Source organism: Eubalaena glacialis, chromosome 14 (assembly GCF_028564815.1).
Source record: "Eubalaena glacialis isolate mEubGla1 chromosome 14, mEubGla1.1.hap2.+ XY, whole genome shotgun sequence".
Lineage (NCBI taxonomy): Eukaryota > Metazoa > Chordata > Mammalia > Artiodactyla > Balaenidae > Eubalaena > Eubalaena glacialis.
In genome coordinates this window covers 61,348,460-61,367,529 of record NC_083729.1, presented here as the reverse complement: position 1 = coordinate 61,367,529, position 19,070 = coordinate 61,348,460, and the positions used below count along the sequence as shown (strand labels likewise).

The window sequence follows — 19,070 nt, the reverse complement described above, 5'->3', positions numbered from 1 at the left end:
GGGATATAGGACCTTTTTGTTTCTGCTCTTGCAACTTTTATTTATTTCAAAATGAAATTGAAAAACGTTTTGTGTGTATCCATCAATTTTTCTCTGGTAAACGTATATAATAGGTTCGTATGTATATTTGCCTACACGTGTGTACACATGTCCAGACGCTCAAGTCCCAACTAAGATTGGCTGAGGCAGAATGTGGGGGACTGGTACTCGAGCAGGCGGAGTTTTTAAAACTCCCCAGGTGACTCCAGTGTGCAGCCGATTTGCGAGCCAGCGCTGTCATCCAGGCTTTACGGAAATCACCTGTGGGGCTTGTTAGTTAAACCGAGCGTCCCGGAGCGGTTTCCCCAGAGCGGGCGGGGCAGGTACGCAGGCGCGCAGGGGGATGGGGGCAGGTGGCCGGGCCGCCGCCGCCGCCGCCCCCGGCCCCGCGTGGCCCCAGGTGCCCGCGAGGCAAGGCCCGGCCTCCCGCCCCCGCGCGCCGCCATGGACGCCGCGCCCGCGCTCCTGAGGGCCCCACCGGCCGAGGTGCTGGACGACGTGCTGCGGGAGCAGTTCGGGCCGTTGCCCCAGTTGGCCGCCATCTGCCGGCTCAAGCGGCTGCCGTCGGGCGGCTACTCGTCCACGGAGGACCTGCAGTTGGTGCTGGAGCGGCGGCGCGTGGCCAACGCCAAGGAGCGCGAGCGGGTGAGCGCCGGCCCCGCGAGGTCCCTGCCGCGGGACCCGGCCGCCTTCCTCCCGGCTCCCCCCAGACCCGCCACCCATTTCGGACACCTTCGGGGGCCCGAGGCGCCCACTCCCCGCCCGGGGGCCCGGGGCGACTTCGACCTCCCGAGGGCCGCTCGTGTTCGCCTCCACCCGCGCCGGGATGGCGCCTCACCTGCGACCCGCCTGGACCGGTGCAGGAAGCGGGTCTGGGGAAGGCCGAGGGGGCCCCTGACCACTTCAGAAACGTCTCCCCCTGGCAGGCGCTTTGAACCCTCAGAGGCGGCAGTGCGCTTACGTCTCACTACCTCCTGCGCCGGGTGGGTGCTTGGGGTCCCCTTTTCCCAGCGCCCTGCCTCCAAGCACAAGTAGGGCGAGGCACAGGGAGCCTAATGGAAGTTACTCTTTTCCTTACTTTAAACAAAGAATTTAAACAAAGCCTGGGTGTGCACCCAGACTCCCACTCAACCCCCTGGCGGGGGACAGAAAGTGGGTCTTTCCCACTCTGGCGGGTACGCGGTTAATCACCCGCGGGGATGGTCCCTCGGGCGGAGTCGGAGCGCCATCTACTGGTAGCTTTTAGTATTTCTAACTGAACTCGGGCCCCAAACTTGTGAGATTCCGTCTCCTTTCCGCCCTTTGCAGTCTTTGGGTTGGGCTGCTGCAGAGGCTACCGAGAGAGGGAAGGGCGAGCGCTGGAAGAGGGTGCGCGCACATTCCGGCCTGGGACTTGAGGAGGAAGTTCTGCTGGGGGCTGTTCCTGCACACTCCTGGGCCCTTTAGAAACGTAGCCCCAGTCAATCAACTCGGAGCTTTGTTTGGGTACGGGTGAGAGGAGAAAGGACCAAGCAGGTGTAGAAGACTTAAGGGAAAGTTGGGAGCCCTTTATGATAACCCTGTGATGTGATGTGTTGATGTGGCTCTCAAACGAGATTCTGATCCAATATTTTGCATTTTAAGTTGGGCTTTCCCCACCAGGAAGGAATTGCTTTCTGCAGAGAATGGGTCCTGGTGTTACCCACTATTTTAAATCTAATGACCTTAGTCTTCTTTATAATGATGAAATTAGTACACCTGGAAGACAGAGAAATGACTAAATAGGGAACGGAAACACCCACAATGCAAATATAACTACCATGAACTATCATTCTTGTGTATATCCTCCTAGTCTTTTTTGTTGTTGTTGTTGTTAATTTTTTTTCAAACATCTTTATTGAAGTATAATTGCTTTACAATGGTGTGTTAGTTTCTGCTTTATAACAAAGTGACTCTAGTCTTTTTTCTACTTATATTTGTGCATATTCATAATCTTACAAAATTGCGATGATCTAGTACATATCTTTGTATTTTTTTCACTTAACATTATCAAAAGCATTTCCTCATATTCTAAGCAGAACAGCTTTCGACTGCATAGTCCAACATATAAATGGACCGTTACTTATTCCGTCTCCTAGTGTTGGGCATATATGCTTTTTTGCAGCTTTTTACTGGTACATAGATCTATGCCCATGTCTGATAATTGCTTTAGAGCAAAACAGTAGAGGTGGAATTACTGGGGTATAAACAATCTTGTGACTTTTGATACAAGTTGCCCAATTGCTTTCTAGAAAAGTTTATTAATTTTTATCCCCTTTTGCAGGATACAGGACTGTTCCCTTTTTCCATCCCCAAAGCTGGGTATGATAATCAAAACAAAAATGTTACCAACTTGGTACATGAAAAATGGTATCTAATTTCTGTTTTAATTTATAGTGCTTTGATTATTAAAGTTTAATATTTTCATAAGTTTATTGAAACTTATGACCAATAAACTTATGAAATACATTATGACCAATAAACTTATGAAATACATTCACTGTATTCTGCTGTGAATGGGCTATGTCCTTTGCCCACTTTGATGTGGGGTAGGAGGGAGTTCTCAATATAAGTGAGTGAGTATATTGGCTTCATGGTGTTGTGGGAACCGGTTCTTCGAGGGCCTGTGTCCTCCAGGGGGCGTTGATCATCAGAATTCTAGGCCTTCAGAGCCAAGGAATTAGACCCTGGAGATGAAGGAAAAAAGGCTCTTCATTCTGCTTTTCAAGTCTTGCCAACGTGCAGACTCTCTGGACTCTATATCATCAACTCCGTTGGGAAAGAGGTTGAAGAGTTGCTGGCACAGTACTTGAATAGACGAGTGTTTGTACAGTTTATTCATTATCGTTAGTACAACTTATTGAGGACTTTCTGTGTGCCAGGAGGAAGTGTTTGGTGTGTAATTATGTCACATAATCACCACAAAAAAAGCTACACCACGACAAGGGGAGTATTTTCCACTTTGCAGGTAAACAGACCAAGGCTTGGCGATATGAAGTATCCTACACAGTTTTGTAAAGCTAAATGGTAGAGTTGGGTTTTAAATCCTGACGTACTGACTCAGAGCTTTTAACCACTACCCAGCCTGCCTCTACCTTGTAGTGGGGATGCTCTCAGAGGAAGAGAAGGAGGTCAGTGTGGACCTAGACACCCCTCCCAGTCCATCCATCCCTGCTGCCAGGTTCATGCCACTCCCTCTCCCCTTGCCAGGAACTGTACTGCCAGTAGAGTGGTGGCTCTTCGGCACGTGCCTGCCTAGATTCCCCGCCCAGACAAGAGAGCTGTGGAAATGAGCCCTCACAACCGCCTTCTGTGGTTTGGGGAGATGCCTTACAAGTTAGCTTCCTGTGTGTCACTGTGCCTTTTTGCTTTCCAGATAAAAAATCTCAACCGTGGTTTTGCCAAACTGAAGACGCTGGTGCCGTTTCTTCCCCAAAGCAGGAAGCCTAGCAAAGTTGATATCCTCAAAGGTGCAACTGAATACATACAAGTTCTCAGTGATGTTTTGGAAGGAGCCAAAGACTCTGAGGTAAAGGTTGAAGAAGTTAGAACAACGATACCTACCGTTTATTGAGCCCTTTCTAGGTGCCAGGCAATTTATGTATCCGTTCTAGTTAGTTTATACAGTCCTTTGACCTATTTATGATCCTGGTTTTACTGAAGAAGAAACCAAAATACAGGTAAAGTCCACACAGCTAAGAAATGTCAGAACTGGAGTCTGAATCCAGGTCTGTGCAAGCTTTGGAGCCAAGTTCTTGACCATCTGTATCCTTACCTCCTGGTGCTGTCCAGGGCATCTAACTCCGAACTGCTTAGCCTTTAATGGGACTTTGACAGCAGGGGCATGAGAGGAGTTTCCTTAAACCCTTCTCTATGGCAGTGCTTTCCTTCAGCAGGATGCACATCAGACAGGACACAGAAAGGAAGAGGGATGTCCCTTGGGAGAGGCCCTGCCTGAGGGGCAACCCTGCCGGAGAGCTCATTGGTTTCCTGGTGATGCTGGTCTCATGGGGTTTTGTGACCACCCAGTGGGACGACACAAGTGAACCTGCTTTGTAAACTGTGAAGCACCATAATGTCACCACCATTATTGGGGCACGTAGCTCAGGGGTGTCCATCAGGCAGTGGAAGGTGTGGGCTGGTTTCATGGGTCATTCTATGGAGAGGCAAATTTAGAAGGCTTGAAAATGGGTTAGTCGTCAGAGGAGGTGAACTATGAAGAGAGAAAAGGCCTTAGAAATGAGCGCTAAAGGAGGAGCCATCAGAGAGGGGCAGGTGGAGAAGCAAGATGGGGTCCTACAATCAGGGAGGGGGCATCTTGGGAATCCGAGCGTGGGAAGTCGTCTGAGAAGCTGCAGGGGGGCCACGAAGACAACCAGAAGCAGCACGTGAGGTGTGGGCCAGGAGGGGGCTGGAAGTCACCTTGCTGTGGGTTGAGGGTATGTTGTTGGTAAACATCTGAAAATCCAAGCAGAGGGAAGTGGCAGACTTCAAGTTCATTCAACTTGAAAGTCTGAGCCTGGAAAGAAGAATCAAAAGGATGGAAGAACAACAGTTGTTAGATCAATGAAGGCCTTTTCTAATTAGCTATGTGATCCTGTTTAGGGACAAAAGAGGACAGATAGTAGAGAGAAGAGAAACGTACTCATTCTAGGAACTTAGGGCAGAAATAGCCAAGTGTATAATGGGACTTTTTAGTTTCTTCCTCTTGTCTGCTAGTCCTACTTAGGTGACTACTGGGAGGATACATTTTGCAGTGGTGGGAATGGATTGTCCTATTGGCCAAACTGGATGCTGGGTTGTGGCATGGTTGTAATACCTGGACAGGTGCACGTGGCTGCCTTAGTTTTTCCTTGCATGTGAATTGTCTAACAGAAGTGCTTTGTTTTGTGCTGCATTCATTATAAAATATAGAATCTGTCCCATGCTATAATCTTTTTAATGCAGTTGCCAATCACACAACATTTTAAGGTTATAGGAGAACAAAATACAGTGTTGAGCAATGATTTTCTTCCCATAATAACTTAAGCATTGCCCTCATTACTTAAATAAAATTTCGTACATTAGAACTTTGAAATATATTGATTTAAATCTTTAAAATCTGTCATACTGTTTGACAACTAAATATGGTTTCTAGAAACAAGACCCAGATCATCAGAACTATAGCAACAATACTTCTGAACCACGTATGTCCTTGGCTAGAGAGCTGTCGAGAAATATACCACACTCCGGTTGTGCTGTGGGCTTGAAGAATGAGGAGGAAGGGTCCTGGGCAGATGGCAGCAATGGTGAGTCGGCACACACTTGTCGCCAGGGGGCGATGTCTACAATGGGAGTTATCTCTCCAGCCAGGAGTCTGGTGAAGTGTTTCTTCTTAGATAGTCATGTTGATGTCCAAAAACTCATAATGCATCCCTTGGTCATGAGGTATTTTCCATGTTAAAACATGATTGAAACAAGATCATTGTGTGAAAGCACCTAGTTGGGGGGGTGAGTTTGCTAGTTTGAAAGGTCTGTTATTATGTTCCCAAGTTAATTGGTAAGCTGCTCAAGGGGAAGGCAACTCCTCCAGAATCACCCAGTACAGACCTAAGCTTAATTTTTTATGACCCTAATTAATACATCAAAAGGTTTTCCGGATTCTGAGGTCTCCAGAAATAGAAATAAGTAGCTTGCCCTCCATAAAGCTGCATGGTGATCCCATGTATACACACGCTCACTCACACACATGCGCACTCACACACGCGCATTTGTTTTTAAGTTGGCCTTGTTGGAAGACAGAGTTTTCTAAGTAATAACAAAGGAGTTTATTGTAACACTATCACTTATTACCTTGCCAAACTAAGGAAGCCATTGGAAGGAGCAGCCTGCTTCTCCAAGTCTAGAAAGTGGACGTTTTGCTCTTGCTGTGTCTCAGTGTAACACAAACAAGACCCCTTGTTCCATCCTACAACACAATTGCTACTGAAACAAGAAAGGCTTGCAGGAGTCTGGAACTAAGCAAGTTGCTTAGCGTGGTATAAGGAACAGTGGGGGCCGTGGAGTAACAAATGATGGGTTATGGTGGGAGGTGGTTTAGAAGAGCAGTTGAGTGCAGGCTCTGGAGACAGAATGCTGACGTTCAAACCCTGGTTTTACCACTTGTTTGCTGTGTGACCTTGAGAGAGCTACTAAAATTTTCCAACCGTCAGTTTCCCCATCTGTAGAATGGGAATGATAATTGTACCTACATAAGGTAACTGTGAGGTTCAAATGACATCATGTCAGCAGAGTGTCTAGTATAGTACCTGGCATGTCAGTGTTCACTTGGACTTTATTAAGTCTGCTTGCCACACCATGAGCAATCAGTATTTTTTTTTTTAACATCTTTATTGGAGTATAATTGCTTTACAATTGTGTGTTAGTTTCTGCTTTATAGCAAAGTGAACCAGCTCTACATATATCCCCATATCTCTTCCCTCTTGTGTCTCCCTCCCTCCCACCCCTCTAGGTGGTCACAAAGCACTGAGCTGATCTCCCTGTGCTATGCGGCTGCCTCCCACTAGCTATCTATTTTACATTTGGTAGTGTATATATGTCCATGCCACTCTCTCACTTTGTCCCGGCTTACCCTTCCCCCTCCCCATGTCCTCAAGTCCATTCTCTAGTAGGTCTGCATCTTTATTCCCGTCCTGCCCCTAGGTTCTTCATGACCATTTTTTTTTTTTTTTTTAGATTCCATATATATGTGTTAGCATACGGTACTTGTTTTTCTCTTTCTGAAGCAATCAGTATTGATTGGTGAGCAATCAACAATGGGCCCCAGGCATTGTCATTCTGTTTGCAACAAGTGGTCTGGGTTTTCTCACTTGGCTCTTACCAATGCTCCACTGTGGTTTGAGGTCTTACAGGCTCTCTGCTGACTGGCTGGCCTCGTTTCTGATTTGATTACTGTTTTCTAAGGATCCCACTTGTGCACATGCTCAGTCTAGATTTTCCAATTCTGGCCACTTGAGATTTAAAACTTCCCTCTCCAGTCAACTCTTAGGATACAGAATTCCTATTGCTATTACATGAGCTGACAGGGAATGACTGAGAACAAAGAGTGAAACTGAAAAGGAAAAGAGTGAACTGAACCTTGAACCTGACTGTCGAAGTTAGTAATGGTAATGCTTCCCCAAATGTGGTTTTAGTGTGTTAGATATTAAGGCAACAATCTTGCTTGCATTTAATCCTCACTGGTCCCTATCAGGTAGGCATCACCATGTCATTCTCACAGTGAGGTGCCTGGCTAGTCCCTCCAGCCAGTCCCCTTGGGCCTGGTGCAGAGCAGGCCTATGCCAGCATCAAGGATGTACAACAGAAGTCCTGCTTTTCCAAGGATAATTGATCATGGAATTTACCAGTTTATGGTAAATTGATTTAAAGTGGGGACTATCATTTTCTAGTAGGAAACAGGAAAGTTCTGGCTGGAAATTTTTTAAAAAGGGAACACGACACTCAATTTTTAGTCTTTTAGCTAACCACGTCTAAGTTGTTAATTGGAAGAGTGTGCTAATTCTTAGCATAAACAAAGAATCACGTATTTGAGATTTTTTATGTATGTGTATAACTTCTGTCAAATGTGACTTCCAAGGCCTGAATGTAAATAGTGCCAGTTTTTGCAGAAGGATTTTAGGATTTCATCAGTTTTGTCAGGGGTTTCTCATTCTTTGCCATTCAGATCATTCATTTAAAAAATTAAAAACATTTATTCTGAAGAAACTCAACTTAAGAAAAGTTGCAAGTATAGTACAAAGAACTTTTTCCCTGACCCATTTGAGAGTAATTTGCCAACCTGATGGCCATCACCTCTAATGACTCAGCGTGCATTTCCTTCAAATGGGAAATGGGGACGTTCACCTGTATGACCACAGTGCAGCCATTAAATCAGGAGATTATGTGGCATTACAGTCATGTAATCCTCAGGCCCCATTCAAGTATCACCAACAGTCTTGAAATGCCCTTTCTAGCAAAAGGACCCAGCTAAGAATCATGCATTGCATTTAGTTGTCCCTTCCCTTTTACCTCCTTTTACCTGGAAAAATTCCTTGGTCTTTAGGTAATTTTTATGACCTGGACACATCTGAAGATTACAGGCCAGTTGCTTTGTAGAATGTTTCTTGATTCAGTCTTGTCTATTTCCTCCTGATTAGATTCAGATATGCATCTTTGGCAGCAATATGGAAGTGATGCGGTTTTCTACTCATTGCATCCTATCAAAGGGGGGCAGATTTTGATTTGTCCCATTACTAAGGGTATTCACTTTGATCATGTGCTTAACGTAGTGACTTCCAGCCCTTTCCACTTTAAAGTTAGCCCTTTTCTTTTGTAATTAATCTGTACTTTGTGCGAAGGTGCTTTGAAATTATCTAGATATCTCATTATTCATCAAACATTCTATTTTTTTTCTTAAAGTGATATCTGTTGTTTTATTTTATTTTTTTAATATTTAGTTATTTATTTATTTGGCTGCACCTGGTCTTAGTTGCGGCTTGCGGGATCTTTTAGTTGCACCATGTGGGATCTAGTTCCCTGAACAGGGATTGAACCCAGGTCCCCTGCATTGGGAGTGCAGAGTCTTAGCCACTGGACCACCAGGGAAGCCCCATCAAACATTCTATTAAACTTTTTATTTTGCGACAGAGAAGTCCCATACGCCTTTAACTCAGTTTCCCCCCATGGCTGTGTCTTATGTAACTATAGTACAATATCAAAACCAGAAAGTCGATATTGGTACTATGTGTGTATAGTTCCATGTCATTTTATCGCATGTGTAGTTTTGTGGAACCATCACCATAAAGCTGTCCCACATGCTACCCTTTATAGTCACACCCACCCACTGCCCCTACTCCTCCACTCTCCCTAACCCCGGCAACCACTAATCTGGTCTCCATCTCTCTAATTTATCATTTTGAGAATTTTGTGTAAGTGGAATCATACAGTGCATAACCTTTAGAGACTGGCCTTTTTAAACTCAGCACAATGTGCTTTATTTATTTATTTATTTTTCACAATGTGCTTTAAATCATCCAAGTTATTGTCTCAGTAGTCTGTTCTGCCTTTTTATTGGTGAGTATTAGTTCATGGGATGGATGTGCCACAGTTTAATTATTGTAGAACATTTTGGTTGTTTCTGTATTCATTTCTTAATATTACAGACATGTGGTTTTCCATTCAGTGGATTATTACATCATCATATGATATCATGATGTATTTTGTTACTCAAACTGTCCTCATTGTGGCCAGTGACAGCCCTTGTAAGTGGGCTGCCTTTCCACTTGAATGTCACCATCATTCTTTGATCACTTCCTTTCTGGCAGAAGATGGTCCAAGCTCGAGCATCTTGTACTTTTCCAGCCTTGGAATCACTTTCATCAAGGACCTCCAGTGGGTAACTCACCTCCCATCTCCGTACCATCTCCTCCTTGCATGGCGGTTCTCCTTACCCCTCTTGGGCTTTAGTACCTGTAGTTGGTTTGTTAGAGCTGCCATAACAAAGTACACAGACTGAGTGGCTTAAACAGCAGAAATTTATTTCTCACAGTTCTGGAGGCTGGAAGTCTAACATCAAGGTGTTGGCAAGTTTGGTTTCTTCTGAGGTCTCTCTCCTTGGCTTGCAGATGGCCTTTCCTCGGTGTGTGCTCGCCCTGGTCTCTCTCCTCTATGTGTCCAAATTTCCTCCTCTTATAAGGACACCAGTCAGATTGGATTAGGGCCCACCCTAATGGCCTCATTTTAACTTAATCACCTCTTTAAGGGTCCTAACTCCAAATACAGTCACAGGTACTGGAGGTTAGGACTTCCATATGCATTTTGGGAACCACAGTTCAGCCCATAACAACACCCATGACAGGCTGCCCCTCCATGATAACCCTCTCTAGGATGGATCAAGGTAAAGGGGCCAAGGAAACAAAGCTCGGACTGGTCTCTATTTGCCAAACAATCGTCATAAGGGGTCATTCCCATTTATTTGAAGGGCAAATACCTAGGGTTTCAGGATCTGGCCAGATACCCTAACTGGAGACCTAGGGACAGCAGATGTGCCTCATTAGACTGAAATGCTCATATACAGAGGGGCTCAGGATTTGGGAGGCAGGTCCCCTCCAGCTTCAGTTTGCAGGAATGACACCCTTCTTCCTGCTCTTGGAGAGGATCTCTGAGGAGTGGAATCTGGTGCTGGTAGAGATGGGCATTTGGAGGGACTTGGGGGTGTGGTCAGAAAAGACTGTGCAAGATCAACAACATTCCTGAGAGGCAAAATCCCCAGTGAAGCACGTAAGAATCTGCTGATGGCAGGAGGGGAGATGAACTGCTCGGGCCAGAGCAGGTTCACTTGGGGACTGAATCAGCAAATAAGTGTGTGCGTGGATGGAGAGGACATGGGCCAGCCATGCATCTGGCCTCGGTAGGGATAGGGATTAATGTCAAGGTCCAGGGAGGCTTGTTTAAAATTGGACTTTCAAGGTGTAGGATTTTGTTCTTTTGGGATTAGACATTACTGGGTGGCAAAGATGTTCACTAACCCACCATTGTTTATTCTATTTGTCACCTGTGGCTATGGCTTGGGCATTTCACATCATGCAAGGCTCTGAATTTTGCTCAGAGTTGCCTGTAATCCTGTAGAGACTGTGTCCCTGGACAAAGACCACCCTCAGTGTTGAAGTGAGATGCCAACTGTGCTGGGGTCAGAGAAGCTCTGGAAAGGGTTATATGCATGAACGTAAGTGCCTATTATGGGACCTGGATGTGCTGCCATTATACACTTCTAAATTTTGGCCTGTCATAGGAGCGTTCCTTGGAAGGAGTTTCTGAGAGAAGGAAGCCTGGTGGGTGGTAGATTTCCTCGACCCCTCCTCTTCAGGTTGTGGTCATCTGTGTGTGAAATTAACCACTGGGGACATTTCTTCTAATAGCAATTTAAGCTCTGAAATGAGATGGTCTGGCTAGTTGGGATGAATTTATTAGCATCCTGAGAAAGCCCTGAAGCATCTATGTTCTGTCTTCCATCTCACGTTTCCCCCAGGTAGTGGCTATGTGTGATAGCAAAAATTCCACTATAGTATTTGTGTGTGTGTGTGTGTGTGTGTGTGTGTGTGTGTGTGGCGGGGCCGGGGGTAGGTCTAGGCTTTTCCTTGGGAAGCACTTTTATCTGCCCCAGTATTTACTTGTGGCCTAGTGGGCATATTCTGATGAGTTTAGCCAGCAGTGTTTTAAAAAATTGAACTTCCCTTTTGATGGGGTAGGTGCTCTTTGGTTTGTCAGTCCCCGCCCCCTCTTACTGCATCTCCAGTGTAGGCATTTAATTTTGCAGTACTGGACCAAGGGCACTGGGCACAGAGGGAAGGCTGCACGAGTGGTTGCATTTGGCTCTGGGATGTTATTGTTTTCTAAACTTCGGGGGTTTAGGGGTTGGTGCTCTGATGATATGAATGCTGGTCGTTCTGTCTGGAACTTTGGTAAGGTGAGATGTGGGGCATGCAGGACAGGATCCATCTAACTTTGGAGTAATGCCACCTCTGGTGGAGTGTTCCCCAGGCTACAGCTACTTAGGAAGAGATCCAACCAGCACCCAAGGAAGACCCTTAAGGCCCAATCTGATCAAGTAAGAAGAAAATGTTACAGGGAATCCTTATTTCTTTGTGAAAATAAGAGAGGGAGATTTCTTTTGTCGTAACTCAGATTTTTCTATGGGGACAGAAGATTGAATCAATCATGGAAGTGGGTTTTGTCTGTGTGTATGCATGTGAGTGTGTGTGACGTGAAGCTTGGTGTGTCTGAGGACATCTCTATGTGGTATGTGCTCCTCAGTCTGTCAGTGAGCTGAGCATCATTTGAGAAAGCCAGTAATTGCCATTTGTCTGACATATAATGGGTCTGGTGATTAAATAAATTGAAGTTAGTTCTCATCTATTCTTGTGGACTTTTTGAGCGATTATTTATATGAGTTTTATGAAAGATCCAGCTCATTGGTCCCATATGAACAAGGAAGAGAATGGCAAGAATTGGATGGAAGGATCTCTCAAAGACCCTTCTCTGAGAGGGTCCTCAGAGGCAGGACTTCTCTGATGTGCTGTGGGGCCTCCCTGGAGACAGACAGCTCCTTTGGGTCAGCAGAAAACCACCAAATGCTCGGACCACATAAGCCCGCTCCTGAGGGAGGTCAGTGTATCCTCCCACCCGCCACCTTCTCCCCTGTTCTAATTCCGGGGCTATCCAGAGCAGATCAGGGATAAAATGTACGCCAAAGACACAGTATTAAAGGTAGATCTTTTAGTGGGAGGGTAAAGGGATTAGAAATACAACTCAATTATTTTTCAGAACTCTCCCGGTCCTCTTTGGATCGCTCTCTTCCTTTTTGGAAGATTTTTCCCTCCAGGAGTTGTCCTTCCAGTACCTCTGGTGTAGAAGACAGGCCTGGGGCACCTGCCTCACTGGGGTTGCTCTGAGGTGAGAGGCGCCGAGGGGCGAAGTCCCCCTGCATCATGCTATTTGGGCCAGGTCCCCAGGAGAGGAGACAGACCACATGGGGCTTTGTGGCCGAAGCCCTGCTCAGAATGAGCTCCATTTGCTGTAAGGTCATCTGTATGGCTTTCCCGCCGGACAGGAGGCAGCGAGGCTGTGGCCACAAGGCTGGATTCTGCTCTCTGGGTCCTGGCTGGACTTTCACACTCTGAAGCAGTATTAACAATGAGAGCGCAGTTTAGATGGGAAGAAATGCCACTTTACTTTCTACACGGTTCTCCACTTGTTCTTGAGAGCCCATTATGATGCAGATGGTGGGAGAACTCTTTATCTTGCCCCGTTAAGGCCTATCTTCTTTGAGTAAAGCTGAGTCAGTTCAGCGTTCAGAATATTCCCTGTGGGGCTCCTTTGCCTCCTAAGTGATCTCCCTCCTCCCTCTGCCCCTCCTCCGGTACCGTGAGGAGTGTACACTCCGGAGGCTGCGGTGGGGGCCTCGTGTGCTGCCCCACCTCTGGCCCAGCTAGTTCTCTGGCCCCTGATCTTGGGTGTGGTTGAGCTGACATCCACTGTGGGTGTCCGTGGCCCCCCTGTGGCTTCTCTTGTCTAAGCCACACCATTCAGAACCCAGGCCTCTTCTCGTATCCCTAGCCTTCCCGCCCCAGATGGGCTATACGGCTGCCCTCAGGCCCACGTTCCTAAAGATGTCTCTCAGCCAGTGCTCACCAGCTCCTCTGAGAGACTATATCCCGAGAAGTGGGTGCCGATCCTTGCTTTCCTCAAATTCTACTTTGCCTTTCTTGGGTTCTGTTACTTTTGGAACTCTCCCCCATCCCCTGGTCAAGGCCAGGATGGCACGGTACAGGACCCTTCCCAGGGGTCAGGCAGCTTCTACACGCTGGTCCACCCTCCCTGAGTAACCACTTCCCGCTGTTTCAATCTCATCTCCGTCTCGGTTGTGGTAGGCCTTCTGCTGTCGTATCTTGCCTCCTCCCTGCACCACGAGCATCCCATGAACAGCCATCTGAGCTCTGCCCACCAGAGCTCTCCCTTTCAACAAAGTTGCCCTCTTTCAAATGAGAGTCTTGCTTTTCAGACTGTTGTTAAGCTTGGAAATGAACTCTGAGGACTTCTGGTCGGTATCTATCCATCCCTTCCCTCCCCGTCACTCTACCCTCCAGCCTTGACTCAGCGGGTGGAGGGAAGGGTACACTGGATAGTATGTCAGATTATCCAGCTACACAACCAACAGCAGGAGTACACCCACCTTATTAAAGTTGCTGAACTGCAGGCTGGGTTTCTATTCCTCACATGCCCTTCTTCTTGGACCTTCAACTCCTTGACTTAGATGAGGCCAACATTTTTAAGTGAACTGTGAGAATAAGACAACATCAATAAACTTCAAGTTTTTGTATTCCGATACTTAATTATTACAATCCTGGAATTTCCCAGCTAACTTAAAAAAAAAAAGGAACTAAGACAACAATCTGTAGTACACTGGACTATAGGCTGATAAGATGAAATTATCCTTTAACCTTCTAGGTAAACACAGCAATACATGAATTGTCTTCTAGGTTTAGAACATTCTGGTTGTGTAAAAAGTTTAAAAATTTTTAAATGAAACTTCTAAAGCTAAATTTGAACTCAAAAAAAGGAAGCTTGATGACATGTATTGCGGAAAGACTTGTTCAAGATCAGAAAAAATAGATATTGATACTTATTTTGTGCCAGGCACTATTCCTGGCAGTTTATACGTAATAACCTATTTAATTTTCATAACTGTCCTGTGACGTACAAACAATTATGCCCATTTTACATGTCAGGAAACTAAGGAATGAAGTTAAGTAACTGGCCCAACATCCAGTGCGTGGATGAAGGGTTGGGCATGGGAGATGTGGGGAAATAGTGTTAAACCTTTTAATGGTTTAACCTCTTTCATTCTAACAAAGCTCACCCTTGAAATGTAAATGAGTGGACTAGGAAGTAAATAAATGTTTTTTAAAGCTAAATTAAAGCATTTGATTGCAGTATTTCATATTAATATACATCCGGGTTTCAATTTCTGAAGTGCCTGACCATGATTTGAATGACTTTATTTTTTTAACTCATGGACTTAAGTTGAGATTTCAGAAAATTGAGAAGCCCAAGGTGATCTTACCATCTTAAAAAAGCCACAGATGGAAATCTACTAATATGCTGGCAAAATTTTTTCCTATACAACTGAATTAAGAAATTATCATAAGGTGTATAACATTGTATGTTGTTTTCTTATTCTATCATTGGCATGTTTAGAGGTTATTATATAGTCTTTATAACAAGTTTTAATGGTTCATTAAATGGGGCAATTTTCTAATTGTTGGACATTTGTTTTCAGTTTTTTGTTCTCAACCTGATGTGTTTAGCTCTTTTTTGTATTTCATTTTGTTTTTAGGATAGATTCCCAGAAGTAGAACTGAGTCACAGGTAGGTACAATCTGTGACTTGGTGCCAATTTTTTTTAAAAAATAAATTTATTTACTTATTTATTTATTTTTGGCTGCACTGGGTCTTTGTTGCTGCACGCAGGCTTTCTCTAGTTGCAGCAAGCAGGGGCTACTCTTCGTTGCGGTGCACAGGATTCTCATTGCGGTGGCTTCTCTTGTTGCGGAGCACGGGCTGTAGGCGTGCGGGCTTCAGTAGTTGTGGCTCACGGGCTCTAGAGCGCAGCCTCAGTAGTTGTGGCATGCAGGCTCAGTAGCTGTGGCTTGCGGGCTCTAGAGCGCAGGCTCAGTAGTTTTGGCGCATGGGCTTAGTTGCTCCACAGCATGTGGGATCTTCTCGGACCAGGGCTCGAACCCATTGTCCCCTGCATTGGCAGGCGGATTCTTAATCACTGCGCCACCAGGGAAGTCCCACTTGGTGCCAATTTATAATACTAACAGCTATGTAAGAGTGCCAAGCCCTTCATATCCTTGCCAACAATGAGATCTATTAAAATGATAGAATTGTAATGGGCAAAAAATGGTATCTTTAAATTTAAACATCTTTGATTACTAATTAATTTTTTGTTTGTTTTTAAACTGTCTGTTAGCCATTTACAATGGGCTCTCTTCTGTTTCAGGTTCCCTCAAGTATGAAAAGTGAAAAGGCTGGCCCAGGGCTATCTTCTACAGACAAATAAATGCAGTCTTGAAAGTTTTAGAGTCTCTTTAAAAAAAAAAAATTGTCATAATTCAAAGTTTAACAATTACCCTTTAAATGGCCTTGCCTGTCACAAATTTACTTGACTCTACTTTCTCAATTTCATGCACCCAGCTAGGGCCATATGGCACCTTCGTGCAAGCTCAAGCAGCTTGAGCACAGAGACAGTCATTGTTACAACGACTGCTCACAAAGACTTAGCACTTAATAAGTGGGACTCTTCTCCATACTTTACATATGTTAATTTGTTCTCATAACAGTCCTGCAAGATAGGCACAACGATCCTTGCTTTACAGATGGAGAAACTGAGGCATAGAAAGTGCGTAGTCGACTTAGGCTGCCATAACATAGACCACAGACTCGGTGGCTTAACAGAAACTTCTCACAGTTCTGGAAGCTGGGAAGTCCAAGATCAAGGCCTGAAGAGTTTAGTTTGCTTTTCCTGGCTTGCTGACAGCTGCCTTCTCTCTGTGTCCTCACATGATGGAGAGAGGGAGCAAACTCTGGTCTCTCTTCCTCTTCTTATAAGAACACCAATCCTATTGGATTAAGGCCTCACCCTTATGACTTCATTTAACCTTAATGACCTCCTAAAAGCCCTATCGTTGAATACAGTCACAGTGAGGGCTTCAGTGCATGAATTTTGGGGGAACACAGTTCAGTCCATAGCATTCCACCCCTTACTCCCCCAAATTCATGCCCTTATCACATGCAAAATCCATTCATTCCATTCAAACAGCCCCAAAAGTCTTACCTCATTCCAGCATCAACTCTGAAGTCCAAAGTCCCATCTAAATATCATCTAAATCACTTTTGGGTAATACTCGAGGTATGATTCATCCTGAGGCAAGATTCCTCTCCAGCTGTGAACCTGTGGAACCAGACAAGTTATGTGCTTCCAAACTATAGTGGTGAACAGGCATAGGATAGACATTCCCATTCCAAAAGGGAGAAATTGGAAGAAAGTTGTGATGGGTTCCAAGCAAGCCCTGAACTTAGCAAGGCAAATTCCATTGTATTTTAAGGTTTCAGAATAATCCTCTTTGGCTCAGCGTCCCACCTTCCAGGTCCACTGGGATGGCAGCATAACCCCACACAGCTCTCTGCAGTGGCCCTGCCCTCTGAAGCTAATAGGAAACAGACTTGCCCTCTGAAACTAACAGGAAACAGACTTGCCCCCTGGGCCTGCGGTCAGAGTGGCAGCCCAGATGCTCTCTGAATCGCCTGTGGATCATTCTTCCCTTTCCTTGAAGAACAGTGCATGTTTGCCACTGAATAGCTCTGTGGTCTTGTCCTGACAACCTTCCTTCATTCTGTCCTGCTTTATCTTTCCCCTTTAGTTCAAATTGGCAGTGTCTTTGCTGCTCTTAATCCCATCTCTCTTCCTGGCCTCTGCTGAGATAGTTGATTAAGTCTATGAGTTGCACCCATGATCTCTTTATCAAACGGTTGTTCAGCCACACCCTTAGTGCTCTCTTCAGAGCAGGCTTTCTCACCTTTTGCAATGTAGATAGGCTGAGAATTTTCTAAATTTCTAAGTTCTGGTTCCTTTTTGTTTAACAATTCTTCCTTTAATTTATCTCTCACCTCTTGCATTTTGCTGTAAGCAGTAAGGAGGACCCAGGGTGCACCTTCAATATTTTGCCTAAAAGTCTCCTCTGCTAAATATCCAAGGTCATTACTTTCAAATTCTACCTTTGACAAAACAGTAATACACAATTTAGCCAAGTTCTTTGCCACTTTATAACAGGGATTGCCTTGCCTCTGGAGTCTGGGGCCTCTCCACAACACTCGTGTGTGGTGCCTCCCTGCCCTGTGTGGTTCTTCCCTCATGTGGGTGGGGTTACCGTTGCTGGTGGCCTCATTTTAATCAGTGATAATGAAACTGAGCAGGACCCTGTGGGGCTCCTGGGCACGGAAGTCTTTCCGTGTTCCCCGTTTCTTGTAGGGAACAGACTCCAGCCTCCAGGACCTTCCCTGAGTTCCAAAGGGCAGATTCGAACAGTTGGTCCTCCAGGAAGGGAGGGGATGCAGAGACAGGGGAGGAGCAGCTAAGAAACAATAGTGCAGCCTTGGGGCAGGGTCCTGGTTCCACCTCAAGGGATACACATAACAATATCTTTAAATTCTTTATAGAATTAAAACCCAACAAATGGAAGATGTCAGCATTCTTCATACCAGAGAAGACCACCTGAGGCCAGATCAAAGGAACCAGAGAAGCTCATCAGGAAGATTACCTGAGACCAGATTAGAGGAGTGCAGGCCTGGCACACACCCTAATCTTGTCAGCAACCCCACCCTTGAACTATTGCTGTAAAACTCCTCACTAAATCCTCCTGGGTTGGGACACATAGTTTTGGAGGGGCACGAGTCCACTGTGTCCCCCTTTGCCTGGCAAAGCAATAAAGCTATTATTTTCTACTTCATGCAAAACTCTGCCTCTGAGATTTGATTCGGCACCAGTGCACAGAGGCTGAGCTTTTGGCATCAATAATAAGACTGTAAGTACTTTCACTTGTTGTCCCATTCGGTCTCCATGACAACCCTGGGTGGTAGGAGACTATTCATTTTCTAGGGCTGCCATAACAAAATACCACAGACTGGGGGGCTTGAACCACAGAAATTTGTCTGAGATCAAGAGATGGAGGTCAGCAGGATGGTTTTCTTGATGCCTCTCTCCTTGGCTGTAGATGGCTGTCTTCTCCCTGTGTCAGTCTGTATCCACATTTCCTCTTCTTAAAAAGGCAGCATCCTATTGGATTAGGACTTACTCACATGACCTAGTTTTTTAATCTCTTAATTGTCTTATTAATTTACCTCATTGTCTCTGTGAAGACCCTAACTCCAAATACAGTCAGTCATATTCTGAGGTACTAGGGGTTAGGATTTCAACATAGGAATTTGGGTTGGGGGGCTCAAGTCAGCCCATAACAGAGGGCAAGCGCTGTTACCCTCACTTTACAGCTGGACCCGGGGGTCAGAGTCTTTACTGAGGCCACACAGTCCATGGGACCAAGACTGGAGTCCCAGGCCCTGGACCCAAGTTTCATTCTCTTTCCACAGCAGGCCTCAGCCATGGGGTTGGCTGACCTTTTTCTTGTTGGGAGAGTGGTGTCTTCAGGAGATCTAGACTTAGAATTTACCATTGGTCTTGCTTTGAAAGCCCTGTCTTCCCTGCTCTCTCCTGTCTTAAATTTGATTTCCATAAATGAGGCCATAATTTATAGTTTATCTGGGAGGCAATTCCAGGAAGTACCAATAGGGGAGTGGGAAAATGATATAGGGAAGAAGAGCCAGACAGTGAAAGATGCATGCTGAGCAGGTGATGCTGTGGGCAGCTGGGGCTCAGTCCT

At 45.5% G+C, this 19,070-nt stretch overlaps 1 protein-coding gene across 2 annotated transcripts; it reads left to right on the top strand.

The window, feature by feature from the left end:
- The first annotated feature begins 463 nt into the window (after window positions 1-463).
- On the top strand, window positions 464-18,120 carry FIGLA (folliculogenesis specific bHLH transcription factor). 2 transcript variants are annotated; one of them, XM_061211258.1, is made up of 5 exons: window positions 484-684; window positions 3,434-3,586; window positions 5,195-5,345; window positions 14,969-15,000; window positions 15,638-15,687. In XM_061211258.1, exons 1-4 carry the CDS (start codon window positions 484-486, stop codon window positions 14,971-14,973), a joined length of 510 nt encoding a protein of 169 aa, XP_061067241.1. In that variant the 3' UTR covers window positions 14,974-15,000; window positions 15,638-15,687. The 2 variants fall into 2 exon arrangements, with proteins under 2 accessions (XP_061067242.1, XP_061067241.1); XM_061211259.1 differs by lacking the exons at window positions 14,969-15,000; window positions 15,638-15,687 and adding an exon at window positions 17,854-18,120 and having other exon boundaries at window positions 464-684.
- The last annotated feature ends 950 nt before the right edge of the window (window positions 18,121-19,070 follow it).